Consider the following 17,023-nt stretch of genomic DNA (forward strand, 5'->3'; position numbering starts at 1 on the left):
CAAGTCGGCGGTCCCGACCCCGCCCAACTGTGACACACTGTTGTTTGGGCCATCGGCAGATTCCAGAACTCGCTACGTGCAGGCACTCTGACGGGGACGCCACGGCCCGCAGAGCCCCGCAGCCAAAAGCCTTCAGCCGGGTCTGGTGGGGGAGGTGTGTTCCCACACAGGCAGGAAAGAAAATGCACCAGGTACGCGGTCTTTGCACCAGGTGCACGGGCTCTGGGGGGTCCCCTCGGCCCACTCTGACCGGCTTGCACCCTTAGCTGGCGCTCAGCCCCCATGATCGCTGTTGGACGCAGGAAAGCTACCCAGAGTACATGAATGGGGAAACCAGGGGGCGTGTCTCTGTCCACCTGTCTGTCCTGCTGGCTGGAGCAGATTCAAGCAGGCAGAAGGCTCCCTGGGCTCGGAGGGATCGTGCCCCGAGCTATGGGGACACAGAGGCCCACGGGGCACAGCCCCGTCCTCGGGGGCTCCTGACCCCCCGGGACACAGGGGCGCAAGTCTCATTATCTGTGCCCAAGAGAAGGCTGCTGTCTCTCGCCCACCCTCGGTGGGAGGCGCCCTGGAGTTTCCCAGGAAAGAGAAAAGCGGCTCCCAAACGCTACAGCCATGGAAAGTGAGGTAGTTCTGATGAACTCTTTCCTTACAAGCCAGGAAACGGCAAAATAAAACAAAACCAAAACTGCCCACACCTCCACATCATCTCCTCCACCTTCCTGACGCTCGGGTTACATCCGGGTACGAACGGACAATCTTGGCTTTGGAGCTGTGTTTGAATGGCCTGCAATTTTAGCCACCGCAGCCACCGGCGATGACCCGAGCCAAAGCAGCCGCAATGAAGAAACTCTTTCCACGCCTCCCTCCACTGCAGGGGGACCTCTGGGGGTCCCCGAGTCTCCCCGACCCCAGCACGGGGCTTGGGGACACTTACACAGACCCTCAACAAACACTTCCTAAAGAACTTTTTCAGCCAGTATAATTTCGGAGTATAAATGACTTCAGACAGGGGCGCCTGGGTGGCTCAGTCGGTTAAGCGTCCGACTTCAGCTCACGTCACGATCTCACGGTCCGTGAGTTCGAGCCCCGCGTCGGGCTCTGGGCTGACGGCTCAGAGCCCGGAGCCTGCTTCTGATTCTGTGTCTCCCTCTCTCTCTGACCCTCCCCCGTTCATGCTCTGTTTCTCTCTGTCCCAAAAAAATAAATAAACGTTAAAAAAAAAAAATTAAAACAATAAATAAATAAATAAATAAATAAATAAATAAATGACTTCAGACAGAAGAGCTGCTGGGGCCCGGCCACTGGTCGCCCAGGCTGGCGGGAAGCGGTGGGGGGGGGGGGCACCCCGTCCTACCTTGTTGTAATACTGCACCTGCACCGAGTGCCAGCGCCCGTCACTCACGCCCCCCGGGACCTGCGGGGTCACCGTTGTGGTGGCCTCACCTGCGGGTGGGGGAGTCCAGAGAGAGCACAGGTTAGCGGGCCACAGACGACACAGCCTGGATCGACGTTCTCTTCCAACAACGTGGGTGACGACGTGCTTCACGGCTCTTTAAATAGTTTCAATCTACAGATCAGATGCCCAACCGTTCCCCAATGTCTGGAACCCCGAGCCGGGCCTTCCGTCTTTTCAGCATCATAAATAACACCGCCATGAACACCTTCGTGCGTTCTGCATTTCCCCCCACAGGACAGATCCCCAACAGGACCAGGGGACGGGCAGGGAGCACACTTAAAGGTGCTGCAAAGGACGAGGGTGGTCTCAAGCGACAGGGTGCCCGTCAAGGGCTCAGAGAGCGGCTCCTTCCTGGGGAGGAGGCCCCACCTGCTGAGAAGGTGAGCTGCACCTGTTCGCCCACAATCTCCAGGGCGATGAAGTCGTGCTTCTCGTTGAAGCGGCCATTATAGAGCAGCAGGGCGTTCCTCTCTTGGGTGGCAAACCTGTGGGGCCAAGCAGAAGCACGTCACAGGACGAATGGCCCGGCACCGAGGGGCCGCAGACGGCCGGGGGTAGGGGAACGACGCGGCACGCCCAGCCGGCAGAGGGCAAGAGCGTGGGGACCAACTCAGGAAAGACTCTCGTCCCCGGGAAACTCATTTTTCTCATCAGGAGTCGACGACCCATAAAACCTGCTTGGCGATGTTCTTTTCTGGGAATAGCAAAGCAGATACCACAGAGGAATCTGGTTTCCACGGCCGGGAGGACAGGAAAAGAGGACATCTGAACCGTGTCCTAGGAGGACGACGCAGCCACTGCACCAGTTAGAGGCGTGTGAACAGAAACACGTGTGGTGCAGGGGCGCCTGGGGGGCTCAGTCGGGTGGGCGTCCGACTTTGGCTCGGGTCATGATCTCACGGGTGGGGAGTTCGAGCCCCGTGTCGGGCTCTGTGCTGACAGCCCGGAGCCTGGAGCCTGCTTCTGATTCTGTGCCTCCCTCTCTCTCTGCGCCTCCCCTGCTTCCATTCTCTCTCTCTCTCAAAAATAAATAAACTTTAAAAAAAGAAGAAGAAAAAAAAAAAAGAAACACGTGCGGTGCATGTTCTGTTACTGGAAACGTCCCTGTGCACGTTCCTCAAGGCAATACCACCCACGCAGGGAGGCTGATGGTGATGACTGCCTCAGGGCCTTTGTCCCTGGTCTTCACCACGACCCTGCGCTCCCAAACACTACCCCCTCCCTGCCCCAGGGCCTTTGCACTTGCTGCCTCCCCCCCCAACAACCCTCCCTGGCTCCGCAGATCTCTCAGGAGACACTGACTGCACTTTCTGTAAACTTCATTCCATCTACATGGTGCCCTGACCCGCTCAAATCTATCACATCACTTAGTCTATTTCTGAAGTTATGCTGTTTACTTATTCGTGTGTAAGAGCTATGATCTTTAAGGGAAGGAACTGACTCTCACTCACTACTGCATCCTGGAGCCCCAAACAGGATCTGGTCCATATAAATGCTTAATAACGACGTGCTAACAAACAAATGAACGGATGAAAGCATGATTGGAAACCAGAGGGGTGAAACTGAACAGACCTGCCCGACTTCAAGCCTCTGAAGAGTTAGAAACCACTTATTTGGGGCCGCCTGGGTGGCTCAGTCGGCTAGGCATCCAACCGTTGGTTTCGGCTCAGGTCATGATCTCATGGCTTCGTGGGTTCGAGCCCCGCTTGGGATTCTCTCCCTCTCTCCCTGCCCCTCCCCCACTTGCACTGTCTCTGTCTCTCAAAATCAATAAACATTAAAAAAAAAAAAAAACCCACGTATGTCAACAAGACGTAAACATTCTCAGAGATCTTTCAGCCAACCCCGGGGTCCCAAGAAGGCCAGCTCGACCTGGGGTGCCTCCCGACACCCTGGTTACAGAGAACCTAGAACGTCTCCTATAGGAACCTGGGAACTGTTTCCTGAGCGAGCTCGATGTCTGTCTCACCGGAGATTAAGTGGGGGAAATTATTTCCTTTGATTCAAGGTTGGATTATCTGTTTTCAAGCAGCAAGAGTGTCGGACCCTGCCTCGGGCATCTGACCTCAGCCTTTCCTTTGAGCTCCTTAAAACAAACAGTTCTCGTCCACAGGTGAGGGGCCCTGTGGCCTCCCCCTCCGTTTACAACATGGTAGAGAAAACCCCCCGCACAGCGAAGGGGATGCTTTGGGTCTGGGGGGAAACAGGCAGAAGAAGGGCACGGATTATGGACAAGACGGAGACTCCTGGGTCACGCCTAATCCTTGCCGGGCAGGCGGCTCTGCCGTGGGTTTCTCCTTGGACCAAGGTGGGGGTCGGTACGAGGTGTTCGTGTCCAACGGCCCTGCATGCCCCCCGCCGCCCCGAGCTGGCACCCAGAGGTCTCCCGCTGGACACAGAGCCCGAACAAGAGACCCAGGGCCAAGGGGAAGGTCTGGACAGGGCAAGACAAGGAGGAAAGACCAGAAACAGAGACGGAGACGCGGCGAGGGGCCGGGGAAGAGGCCAAGAACACAGGATGGGGGGGCAGGGGGTGGAGGACGAGGAGGAAGGCGCCCCGCTCCACCTTTCCCACGGGGTGTCCACCCCCGAAGCACGGCCCCCAGAGCGTAGCTGCTTTTCTGCTCAAGTTCTGGGAGGACTTCTCGGGATTTTTGCTTCCGAAGTCATTCCCTAAAAAACTCCTCACTGATTCAGCAGCGCCCTGACGCCCTGGCCGTGGCCACGCGTACGGCAAACTGCCCGTAAGTTGCTGGCAAATGGAATCAGCTAAAGACACCAAATCTGACAAGCAAGCGGACATCAATCACATTACGTTACCCGGACATTAATCAAATGCTTCATTTCTCAGATTCTCCCTGAGTCTGGAGCCAACAGACTTCCTCTGTCGGTTTCCGGGCCTGCCCGCCTCCGGCACTGGCATTTCTGGTCCCCTTTCAGCTCAGCGTCCGACAGGGACCCCCTCCCTGCAGCTCACTCGCTGCCGGTGGTCGGGGCACAGCACGTGACTGAGGGCCATGGCTGTGCGGACGTCAAAGTCACAAGCCCCCAACCACCACGCGTCACAGGCCAGGGATAACACGTGCTAGGAGACCCAAAACACCTTTGATCGGGAGGGCGGACGCCCACAGGATGTGATGTTTTAAACATCAAGCCACACGGGGCACAGAGTGGCTGGGGACCCCACAGCAGAGCCCCAGTTTGGAAGGCTGTGCCCACATGGTGGGCCTTCTGGGTGCAGGTCTTACGGGCTGAGGACAGAGACCCGGCATCCCGAGCGGGCAGAGAGCCAGGATCCAGGGCCCGGCACCCAGGGCCCAGCTCGGCAGTCGGCGTTGAGGGCCAGCTGCCCCAGACACTTCCTCTGCGCCCCAAGCCCTCAGGCCACGCCCCAGGGAGGGACCCTCATCGGCCTTTCTACAGAATGTGGTGGAACCATGGCCCAAATAAAACAGGCAACGGCCTCAGAACTATGGGACTCCAAGTGACCCAAGCCTCGAAACCACCTTTACAGTCAAAGGAAAACAGCCATCCAGGCCTGGAGGGCCAAGCGGAGCCCCATGTCTTGCCTCCCCAGAGCACGGTGGTGACAGGCGTGGCTCTCCGGGAGCTTGAGAGCAGGGAGTGGCAGCCAGGGACCCTGCGCAGTGATTTAAAGGTTTCAAAGAGGGAGGGTACCCACCCTGGAGACTTCAGCATGATAAACGAGCTGAAATCAGGACAAAAATCAGGATCAGGAAGTCGGGCCTGAGTTCCCACCCCCGACCAATGAGCTTACGTGGAGAACCAGTTTAGGGGGAGAAGGTCCCAGCCACAGTGCAGAAAACCCACTGATAACTCAAGCCCCGTGTGGCAGGAGGCAGGCCCAACGGGACTCAGGCTGACTCCGGCCAAGCTGACGAATCCAGTGCCGTCACACCAGGTCACCAGGGAGAGAGGATGAGGCCAAGGTGCTGGGGCCGGGTAAGGGAGAAGCGAAGCGGCCAAACAGGGGACAGGAGGACGGGGGCTCAAGGGGCTCATAGGATGCGACAGGGTGAGAGGTGGGGGCAGAGGCCAAGGTGGGCCCTGAGCCTCAGGCAGCTCCGAAGAGAGGGGCTCCCGGGGGAGAGGTCGGGGAGCCTGAACCACATGTCCGGCGTCCCAGCCCTCCAGAGCTGGCTTTGCCCGGGATCTCCACATAATCAGGGAGCCTTTCCCAGCATTCATTTCTGGAGTCCCTCCCACTGGACTTGAAGATCCCTAAGGATGTGTCTAAAGTCTTTCTGATTCACCCGTTACCCAGAGCATCTCTGGCATAACAGGTGCTCAACAAGCATGAGCTGAAGCAAACTGAGGGCACCGGCCCCAACCACGCTCAGCGCTGGGAACGCACCGTGCGGCCCTCGAGACGGCACAGGCCGGCTCCCAGCTCCTGCCCACAGGCCTGGCCTGCCCTGTGCCCACTGTGCTCACGGTCTTTCCCCCGAAGAAGCCAGCCCACACTCCCGGCTGCACCAGGCTCCACTGGGCTGGAGCCACGGTGGCACATGTCTGGCCACTCACCGCAAAGACCAGGCCTCACAGCCGACTCTTCCGGGCTGCAGCTCCCACCAGCGCCCCCCAGGGCCTGTCGGCTGCACTGCACCCCTCGCCTGGTGGGGGGGGGGGGCAGGACCCCCGGAGAGGAGCCCGTCTTCAAAGGGCAGCCGGCAGGGAGCAGATGTCTGCTCCAAGGGCACAGGTGCCACGTCCCCACCAGGAGGCCACCCTACGGGCCCCCAACAGGGGCACAAACGACCACACATAAAATACACCCCACTTCTGCAGAAACGTACACAGAAATAAAGGAGCACCTGCACCCTCGACACAGGCGAGGCCACAGGCGGCTGCCCTCGGCTGCCCAGCTCTCGGACCCAAGCTGAGTCGACCCGGGGCCCGGCCGGCCGGGCCCCGTGCCCCCCACCTCTGGGCGCCAGGGCCGCCCCAGCGTCATCGGCAAGGGAGCGGGACGAGAAGAGCGAGGGCAGGCTTCTGGCCGGGCTCCACCCCCCCGCCCCCCTCCCCCCGCTGCTGGCGTCCTGAAGTTCTGCCCTTGTGACCAAAGGGCCCCCGGACGCCGCCCCGCTGTCCCCTGGAGACGGCTGCTGCAGCACCAGGCGCTCTCCCGCGGGGCGCACGGGACGCACTCACGCGAGGGAGACGGTGAAGTGGAAGCGCTGTCTCAGGCCTCGGAAGGTGACGAAGGACCGGGGCGGGAAGCTCCTGGTGGTCACCTCGCAGTAGGGCCGCTCGAACTCGCCGGGGGGGCACACGCAGTGGAAGCCGCCGATGAGCAGGTTCACGCACGTGCCCCCGTTCTTGCACACGCCGTTGGCGCAGCGGCCGGAGCGCGAGTTCACCTCGCAGTGCTCTCCTGCGGGACGAGACGGGCGGGGGAGAGGTCACCCTGCGGCCCCGGAACCCGACCCGCGGGCGGCCGTCTCCGTGCAGCGCGTAGACACCGCAGCGCCCGGGGCCTTCCGAGGACCGCGTCGCAGTCGTCCCGCGTGGTGGCATCCCGCTCCCGGGGGGCGATCCCAGGACAGTTCCCCGGAAACACCCCAGGGGGCTCCTCCACAGAGGTCCCATCCCTGCCCCAGCCCTGCCGGGGTCCCCGCGCTCGGGGGACAGAGGAACGTGCAGGGGTGAACACTACACCCCGCTAGCCCAGCAGGGCCTTCTCTTCTGCGAGAATCATCCAGACATGATGCGAATAAGGGGGGGGGACCCAGGCCCCCTCCCACAACCATGCCTGTTGCAACGGCTACACAGTCAGAACAGAGGGGGCGACCGGGGTGCACGCAGGGAGCACGCTGGGCCCAGGGCCACCACCTCGGGAGGCCTCCCGCCCTACGCGCGCCCCCTCGCACTGCCCCGAGAGCGTGGCCAACGCCGGACCCCCGGTGTGTCTGTAATCCCGCCTGGCCCCCTCGCCAGCCTGGAGCTCGCCAAGGGCAGGCGCCACTGTGTCCCCACATCCCGCCGTGGTGACAGCAGGGTCCCGGAGGCTTCCCCAGAGAGACTGCCTCTGCTCCAGAGGCCTGTCAGACCCCGCCGGCGGGGAGGGTCCCCGCGCTCGCCAACAGGGGGGACACGCTCTGGGAGGCTGGGGTGGATCCCGAGCTGGCAGCCGGCAGCGGTCTGCCGGGACGATTGATGCTCGCTCCAGGGACGGGGAGGGCGGCCCAACCCCGCGGCCCAGCCTGCCTCTGCCACACACAGGGAGCCACCAGCACCCCGCCAAGACCTGTGGACGGACAGGAGCTTCTAAAGAGCAGACACTCACTCCCCAGCTCCCGCCAACATTCTTTGCAAGTTACTGATTTTCATTTCATTTCATTTATTTTTTAAGTAGGCCCCATGCCTACCACGGAGCCCACCACGGGGCTTGAGCTCATAACCCTGAGATCAAGACCTGAGCTGAGATCAAGAGTGGGACGCGTAACCGACTGAGCCACCCAGACGCCCACACCAGTTACTGACTTTAAATGAGCGCCTTTTCAAAGAAATGTTTATTTCTTTATCTTTCAAAGAGAGCACGTGTATGCAAGCAGGGGAGAGGCAGAGACAGGGAGGGGGAGAGAGAACTCAAGCAGGCTCTGTGCTGTGAGTGCAGAGCCTGATGCGGGCATTGATCTCACAGACCTCGGCTCATGACCTGGACCAGTATCAAGAGTCAGATGTTTAACTGACTGAGTTACCCGCATGCCGCTAAATGAACACCTTTCAAAATGAACGTATGACATTCACATCTGCACCCCTGTCCCCCCCCCCCCATCACTGTACAAAAACACGTCAGGGCAGTAAAAGCCCTCAGCGGTCTCCTGCACGTCCTCAGGAACGAATCACTTTCTTTGGAGTCCTTTCCTGTCAGTGCACCTGCTTCCGCCCCTCGTTACTGGCTGCACAGAATTCCACTAGAGGACCCATCAAAGCTTCAGTCACTAACGTTCCTTACTCTATTATTGATGGCGTGTATGTAGCTTATAGCTTCTTCTATTGCAAATCACTTTCAATATACATCTGTGCTGGGGTTTTGTAATGTTTATTTATTTTTGAGAGAGAGACAGAGTGAGAGTGGGGGAGGGACAGAGAGAGAGGGAGACGCAGAATCCGAAGCAGGCTCCAGGCTCCGAGCTGTCCGCACAGAGTCCGACGCGGGACTCGAACCCACAGATCGCGAGATCGTGACCTGAGCCGAAGTCGGATGCTCAACCGACTGAGCCACCCAGGCGCCCCCAGGATCTCTTTGCATTTTATTGACAATGTGCATTTGCTGCCCCTGGAGCCACCCGGTAATTCCTCTGCATGTTTTCCTATCAGCTCCTCAGAAACGAAGGAAATCAACTCTCCTCTGTCGTTTCTGTGGCTGCTCCCTCCTGGCTTGAGGTTTACATACTTGCAGCCACACAGAGATGTCGTATTTGCAGACAGTCATATCCATCCATTTTCCCTTAGTGATGCCCGTGCTCTTAGATTGGTACAAGACCAGTACGAAGGGATGTGAATCACACACCTCCAGAGACGTCTAATAGGAGGGGCCGTGGTGCGGGGACAGTGGCCTTCAAGCGACAGCAGCTTCCTGGAGCCCAGGAGTCACTGGGATCCCCAGGCGTCGCCTTAGCCAACCGGGCTGACTAACAAAATACCCGCAGACCGTGTGGCTTCAAACAACAGACATTCATTGCTCGGGGTTCTAGAGGCTGTAAGTCCACGGTCAAGGTGCCGGCCACCCCAGCACCTGGTGAGAGCCCGTCCCCGGGAGCCCACTGTGCTCACGTGCGTGCAGAGCAAGCTCTCTGGTGTCTCTTCTCGCGAGGACGCTAATCCTGTGTGGCTGGGGGTCAGGGCTTCCACCCGCGAGTCGGGGGCGGGGGGGGGACACGAGTCAGCCCACAGCAGGCACGTGCAAGATCGCTGAGAATGTGAACGGACTGCAGGGTGATGTTAGGATCTCATCAATCTTGAACAAGGAAAGTGAGGTGCTGTTGAGAGTGGGTGTTACGGTGGAGCCCGAGTGCCCCCTGGGACCGAGCCCCGGCGTGCTGGGTGCTGATGGCTCACACCAGACTCTGCACCCAGAACCCCCCCAAAGCCAGGAAACCACCCTTGCTGGGGCAGCCCACACCCCGTGGCTGGTCAGTGAGGAGCTGGAGGGTCCGGTGCCCCGGCCCAGAGCTGGCCGTCTCCGGAGGTGGGGACACGGTCAGCAGAGGACTCTGTCGCTCCCCTCCAGCCCGTCCTGAGCCCCCGACCCCCAGGCGCAGCTCCTGAGAACACAGATCGCAGGGACTCAGAGCATTCCTGGAGGCCGAGCTCTGACGGTGAGGATTCTAGAGCGCGATCGCTGACCAGCGTAAGAAAACCCTTTCAGCCACCCGAGGGGGTGCTTCCAAGAAGCTCACTTTTGAGGCACAGGCCAAACTGACCTGCGGTCAGCATCGCAAACCAGTGGTGCTCCCAAACACTCTGGGCTTTCCCTCCCCCTCCCCCACGTAGCCCCAGTCGCAACGCCCAAAAAGTACAATTTGCTCCAGGCTGAGCCCCGTCGAAAACGGGGGGCGGGTGGCTTGAAATCACAGACTTCCTAACTAAAGTCCAGGACCGTGAAGGGGCCAGCAGGCCAGTGACCCCCAGGGCCAGGCCAGAAGCCCCGGCCAGCCCACCCACCTGTTCTCCCGGGCAGGGGCTGACCCCAGGGTCGCGTTGGCAGAGAGGCTTGGTTCGCACCCTCTCAGAAGTAAGAGGAAAAGGACAGGAGCCCACGGACCCGCCTGGACCCCCTCGAGCTCCACCCTCCATGGAAACTCCTGGCCCCAGCTGGCTGGGGGGCTACCAGGGTGCCCCGCCTGCCACAGCGCTGGGCTCGGCCACCGTGCGGCTTATGCTAGCACACACACACACACACACACACACACACACACACACATGCACGCACACACACACACACGCACGCACACACACACACACGCACACACACACACACACACACTCACAGGTGTGCTGATTTATACAGCTGTGCACACACGTGCCCTCACACATACGCCTGTGCACTCACACCCTCCCCCACCCACACTCACACCCTCACACTTGCGACCCAGTGCTCCTGGCCTCCTCCAGGTGAACAGCCCACGGGCTTCTTAAATTCCCTGCCTTCCTTTTCAATGCTTAGCTTAACGTGTGTTTGTCCTCCGCACACTTCAAACTCTCTAATCTCTGCTTGAAAAACGTGTATGACATGTGGGAGTGTTTGCTCCCCGAGTTCCAGCTTGGCATGTCGGTGGCCAAGTACAGAGTATTCTGGAACGGAGCCGCAGCGAGGGGACAGGGCGGGGGAGTGCTCCCCAAACCGTGACAGCAAACAAAGGGAGGCCCGCTAGGCCCTTCCCGCAGCGCTCCGCCCCAAGGCGTTCCAGAACAGCGTCGCGGGCTCGGGTCCAGGTGTTCCTGCACCCCCCCCACCGCCGCCAGCCTTCCGAGGCCCCCAGCCCAGCCCTTGCCTGCGCGCCAGCCTGCAGACGTCTTCCCCGGGCCCGCCTCCGCGGCCCAGAGACAGGAGGCCGTGTGCCCGGCCCGAGAGCTCTGCGGTCCCCGAAGATGTGACTTTGAGTCTGGCTCCCGGTTTTCCTGCTTACAGACCAGTTTTCCGGGGCTGCAGGGAAACTTCCTTCCCCAGGAGGAACAGAAGGACGGCTGGCGTGAGGGGGCCTGTCCCACCCACGGCCACGTGGGGACTTGAGCGCTCAGACCACCTGGTGGTCCCATGGGGGGTCATCCCTGTTTTTCTTCAAGATCGTGCTATTTTTTTTTTTAATATAAGTTGCGAACGAAGCTGTTTCCACGGAGCTGTTTGTTTTGATTTAACCGTAAAGTTTTTTTTTCATTTCCAATAAATACTGGTTTCTTAAGGCTGGTGGAAGAAAGGACAACAAATTGCGTGGCTTAAAACAACAGAAACTTATTCTCTCGTGGTTCTGGAAGCCAGAACTGAGGTGTGGGCAGGAGGGGTTTCCTCGGAGGGTCCCAATCCTGCCAGGGCCTTCTGCCTTCCCCACTCCGGCGCTCCCGGGCTTGTGGCCACGTCCCCTCCAGTCTCTGCCTTCACATGCACATGTGTCCCGTGTCCCAAATCCCCTCCTTTCTCTTACAAGGACACCAGTCACCGGATGTTGGGGGGACCCCAAATCTGGGATGGTTTCATCCTGAGAGCCTTAACTAATACATCCAGAAAGACCCGATTTTGAAATGAGGATGCGTTTCTGAGGCTCTGGACATGAATTTGGGGGGACACTACTTAACCCACCACAGCAGCCTTCTGTGTTTGTCCTAAAATTAGGGTCGTGGTAAATTTTGGCCTCGGCAACCAGCGCCCGGAGGTGACGCAGCATCTGACCTATGAGGCCGCCTCGCTGGCTTCTGAGTGACATTCGGCTCTGATTCCTCTGCGCTCAGGGGCGCTCTTCCCCAGCCTCGTCTGAAAGCCAGCAAGGGGGGGGGGGCTCCCCACCTCCACAGCCATGCCTCGGCCCGCTCCTCTGGGCCCCACCAACCAACCCAACCACCACCCCACAGAGCCCACACCTCAAACCCCGTCTTCCTCTTCCCTGGAGGAGGGGCCCTCACCATCTGAACGGGAGGCAAGCCCAGGGCCCAGAGACACCCTGCCCCTCCCCCTCACCTCCATCAGTGCCCCTCCCCCTCACCTCCATCAGTGCCCCTCCCCCTCATCTCCATCAGTGCCCGCCCCCTCATCTCCATCAGTGCCTGCCCCTGTCACCTCCATCAGTGCCCCTCCCCCTCACCTCCATCAGTGCCCCCCCTCATCTCCATCAGTGCCCCCCCTCCGTCACCTCCATCAGTGCCCCTCTCCCTCACCTCCATCAGTGTCCCTCCCCCTCATCTCCATCAGTGCCCGCCCCCACCCTCCCCCACCCCCGTCACTTCAGGGAGTCCCGTCCCTCACCTCCACTGCCACCTGCACCCCAGCAGTGCAGCCTCCATCCACACAACCACAGCCACCTTGCCGCAGACGCCCTGAACCCAGGCCAGCTGCCCACTGACTTGCGAACCCGCCTGTGCTCCAAGAAACTCGAGAGAGAGCTTTTCAGAACGCCCCCCTTGCCAGGTGCTGGCTTAGCGGCAACGCACGGCTCCGTAAAGACGCCACTCCGCCCCGAGGCCCGGCCCTCAGCCACACCTCTGCCCCCACAAACGCCCCGCTCGCCCGCGGCACGCCCCACACTCCGGCCACGTGGCCCCCCTCCTCCCAGGGCTGTCGGGGACACGACAGGTGACACAGGTGGTCACCAATGATAACCCGGCGGTGGCCCCCTTCCTGTGGGCCTGGCCTCCGGGGGCGGCTTCCCTGCACCCGGTTGCGGTCCTGTCCCAGGCACGCTCCCCTTAGCAAGCTGCACCCATATGCCTGACCAGGTCCAGGGCACCCATGACAGTCGCTAAAAGGCCCAGAAGCTTCTGGCTCCAGGCTGGCAGCGGCCGTGGGGCTGCTCATTAGCATCTGTGTCCCCAGGCTCCAGGGCGGGACAGGGTCTCTGGAGCCAAGTCTGAGCACGTCCGGCACGCAGAGGGTGCCAGGCGCAGAGGGGGCGCCCGATGCACACCCAGCGCGCAGCAGGGATGAGACAAATGCTCGGAAAATGAAATTGTAAAAAGCCAGGATTTCCCGGGTCCAAGCCAATGATTAATGCCTGCACGGAATTATAAAAGCTACTAATTCGTGTATTTGATTCAAACGGTGTTGGGAAAATGCTGATGTGATGAACGAAGAATTACTTTTATAGTTCAACACGCGTTTTGGAGAAGAGGCCAGTGAGGACTCGGGAGTGTTGGGTGTTCAGACGGGCGAGGTGAGCCCGGGAAGCTCCTTCTGTCTGGATTCTAGCACCTTCATTCAGGCCGAGCCCGGGTCTCCTAAGGGCACTTCCCACAGCGGCCACCGCAGCTCATCTGTCTACACTGTAAGAATCTACCAACACTTTCTCTTAAATGTAGGTCCTATGCAGTGGGGTGCTGGCGAATCCTGAGAGCCGGCCCGGGTGAGGGGAGCCCCGACCTGCCCATTTCCCATTTCCACGGTGGGCACACCCCCTCGGTCAATTTCAAGCTAACACCTTGACATCACTGAGCACGAACTTGGAAGAGACGTGATAAGATAAGTTTTGTTTGTTTTAATCTATTTTTTGAGTTTTATTTACTTATTTTGAGAGAGAGAGCATGAGCAGGGGAGGGGCAGAGAGAGAGGGAGAGAGAATCCCAAGCAGGCTCTGTGCTGTCAGCGAGAGCCTGACGTGGGGCTCCAGCTCGCGAACTGTGCGATCATTTCCTGAGCTGAAATCAGGAGTTGGACGTTCAGCCAACTGAGCCACCAGGCGCCTGAGCCTCTGATTCCTAATTTTGGCCGGGGTCATGATCGCAGGGTCACAAGTTCAAGGGTCATGAGCTCTGCACTGAGGGTGGAGCCTGCTTAGGATTCTCTCTCTTTCTCTCTCTTTCTCTCTCTTTCTCTCTCTTTCTCTCTCTCTCTCTCTCTCTCTCTCTCTCTCTCTCTCTCTCTAACCCTCTCCCCCTCTGCCCCTCTCCTCCACCTGCATGCTCTAAGAGGAAATGAAATGAAATGAAATGAAATGAAATGAAACGAAACGAAATGAAATGAAACGAAACGAAACGAAATGATAAAAATGATCTTACTTTAGGTAACTAACTCGGATCAACCTTAGTGAGCCTCATATCTTTACCATCTGATACAGTTCTCATTAGAAACACTATTAAAATGAAACCCACATGTTCTCAGACACACTTCCTGTCCAGAATTAACTTTATCGTTCCTTTCCTGGGAGTCCTCATTCAAGTCAAGTTTGGGCTTCTCACATCCTGACCTCCTGCTCAGAGTCAGATGCTCGCTCTGGGTCATTCCGACTCTGAGGAGAATGTCCCCTCCTCCTGCCATGCACCCCCACCACCCCCCGCCACTGTGACGAATGCCAGCCCCACCCCCACGCCAAGGATCGGGTTCACCTGGGCAAACCGATAGCCGCACTCAATAATGCATACAGTGAACCACAAGCCCCCCGCAGGTGAGGAACACAGGGCTCGGCCTCCTGGTCTTGGCCCCAGTGCAGAACCCCAAGCAAAAATTTGGGGAAGGACTCCCCTTAACAACGAAACAGAAGCTCCCCGGAGCCGAGGCCCCTCCAGCCCCCTTACACACATGTCCGTGACCGGATGCCTGTCCCACACCAGCCTCGGGGCTGGGAGCGAGGGGACACTGCCTGCCCGCCCCCGGCCTGCAGTGTTGAGCCACAGACCCTCACTCAGTCTGTGGCTGAATCCCCAGGAGAGGCCCCAGCGGGCAAGGGCTGGAGCCAAGGGCTCGCCTGCAAGGTGACTGCGGGGAACACTGGGTTACGGAGGGCAGTGAGGCCCGGCCATCACTGCTACTCTAATCCCCAGACATGGGGACTCTGCTTTTTTTTTTTTTCATTTTTTTAAGGTTTATTTTTAAGAGAGAGAGAGACAGAGCACAAGCAGGGAGAGGCAGGCAGAGAGGGAGGGAGACACAGAATCGGAAGCAGGCTCCAGGCTGAGCTGTCAGCACAGAGCCCGACGCGGGGCTCGAACCCACGAGCTTCAAGATCATGACCCGAGCCGAAAGTCGGACTCTCAACCGACTGAGCCACCCAGGCGTCCCACATGGGGACCGTTCTAGTCACCATCTTGCAGATGAAGAAACGGAGGCCCAGCACCGTGTATAAAACATATCATTTTTTGTATGTGACAAGCAAGTTCCTTAAAGATAAGGAAACTGGAGGAAAGAGAGGACGCCTGGGTCCGGGAGCCTGTGAACTGGGCTTTGCCGGAACGACTGGGGATCGTGGCCAGAGGGGCAGCGCGACCACTAGGCTCCAGAAGGGGCCCAAGCAGAGGGACAGGAGATCCCTGGTCCTGGCCACCGGGATGTCACGGTCGGGCAGGATGTCTGTGCAAGAGGAAGGGGTAGCCGGGCACCTCGGTGTCACTGCACAGAGAGCAGGCAGGCAAGCAGGTGGCGTCGAGGTGGGGTGTGTGTGCGCATGTGTGAGATGTGTGTGTTGTGTAGGTATGTCTCTGGGGTGTGATGTGTGTCTGGTGTGTGTGTGGGGTAGAGGCTGTGTGACGGTCGTGGCAGGAGGGGCGAGGAGGTTCGGGGCTGGAACCAGGGCGAGGCTGATGTAAATCGGCACCTCCGAGAGCAAGCTTCAGAACTTGCCCCGTGGCTGCTCCGGGCGGAGACCAGAGGGGTGACGGAGCCCCAGCCAGCCGGGAGAGGGGGGCACAGCCAGACAGAGACCCTCGGACCCTCCTGGACAGGAGGGGAAGGGCACGTACAAATTTGATGACTTAAGCTGCTCAGTAAATAAAGGGACAGTTCGCTCCCTCCTTGTCCTCAGAAACAGCCAAGGGCTTTGAACTAGAAAAACCAGTATTTTCAAAGTCAGCGAGGGAAGAAGTCGGGTCTGAAGCACAAAAGACACTTTGGAGCTTGAAGTTTGGGCAGAATTAAAGATCGATAAGGTGCACGGAGGACAGAGCGTCCGGAGAGAGTGCAGGCCCCACAGTCACCAACACGGGACGGCTTCAGAGTCAGGTCCTCAGACACAAGGACACCGAACCTCAGTCCCCACCGTGGGTGTCAGGTTACTTTGCAAAGGTAAATCTTAACAAACAAGACGTGATCCAGCAGCGCGGTTCCTCGGGGGAAGCACAGAGACGGGAGACAAGGGACAGGGGACACTTGAGGGTCTCCGTCAGAAATGGTTCAACACTGGGAAAACATGCCCATTCATCCTTCCACCCACCCAGGGCCTCGGCGGCCCCTTCTACCAAACACCCCCCTCGGGAGCAACACCGCTGCCCCGGGACAGAGGCTTCCTGAGCAAGCCCCCGGCCGGTGCCTCAGTTTCCCCTGCTGCAAATCCCTCTCTGAAGGCAGGATTTCTGTGTCTTGCCCTGGAGCAGCCCCTAGCACCCAGGAGGCCAGCATCAAGGTGAAATGCGCTAATTCTGCAAAGCTCTGAGCTGAGCACCTGGCAGGCTGGTACTGTGATTTCCTGGTTATTAACTCACTTCTTGGGACTAGGAGCCCCCCCTCCCCCACACTCCTTGTTTGACTTTCTCACCTCCCGGTGACTGGCTCTGCCCTGGAGCCTCCCCCTCCATGGGGCAAGGCTGCCAGGAAAGGCCTCTGCTGAGAGCCCAGACACCTGCCGCCCACCCTCTCTGACCCCCCCTGCCGGGAGGGAGGGGAAGCCGGAAGCCCAGACCTTGCCCAGGTTGGGCCTTCTCTGAGCCTTCTCGAATGACTTCATTATTGTCTTTGAAGCAATTTCCCAGAACTGCAGACACACCCATTCTTTTTTTTTTGAATATAAATAAAAAACGCATTCCAGCAGGAAAGGAAAACGATTCTGGCTTACCCACCGCTTTGGTTCTTCTTACCGGAGTCACCGACATGTTTGAGGGTTGAAACCCGGCTAACCGGAATAA

General features: G+C 59.1%; 1 protein-coding gene across 1 annotated transcript in view; it reads right to left on the reverse strand.

Annotated features, from left to right (window-relative positions):
* Positions 1–17,023, reverse strand: part of CELSR1 (cadherin EGF LAG seven-pass G-type receptor 1) — a 138,304-nt gene that overhangs the window by 60,111 nt on the left and 61,170 nt on the right. The window contains exons 3-5 of the mRNA XM_042993550.1: positions 6,632–6,854; positions 1,829–1,944; positions 1,358–1,446 (exon numbers count right to left, since the gene is read on the reverse strand). Coding sequence (XP_042849484.1) covers positions 1,358–1,446; positions 1,829–1,944; positions 6,632–6,854 — 428 coding nt within the window. The remainder of the gene's footprint in view (positions 1–1,357; positions 1,447–1,828; positions 1,945–6,631; positions 6,855–17,023) is intronic.

The sequence above is a fragment of the Panthera tigris genome, chromosome B4 (assembly GCF_018350195.1).
Source record: "Panthera tigris isolate Pti1 chromosome B4, P.tigris_Pti1_mat1.1, whole genome shotgun sequence".
In the NCBI taxonomy this organism is placed as follows: domain Eukaryota; kingdom Metazoa; phylum Chordata; class Mammalia; order Carnivora; family Felidae; genus Panthera; species Panthera tigris.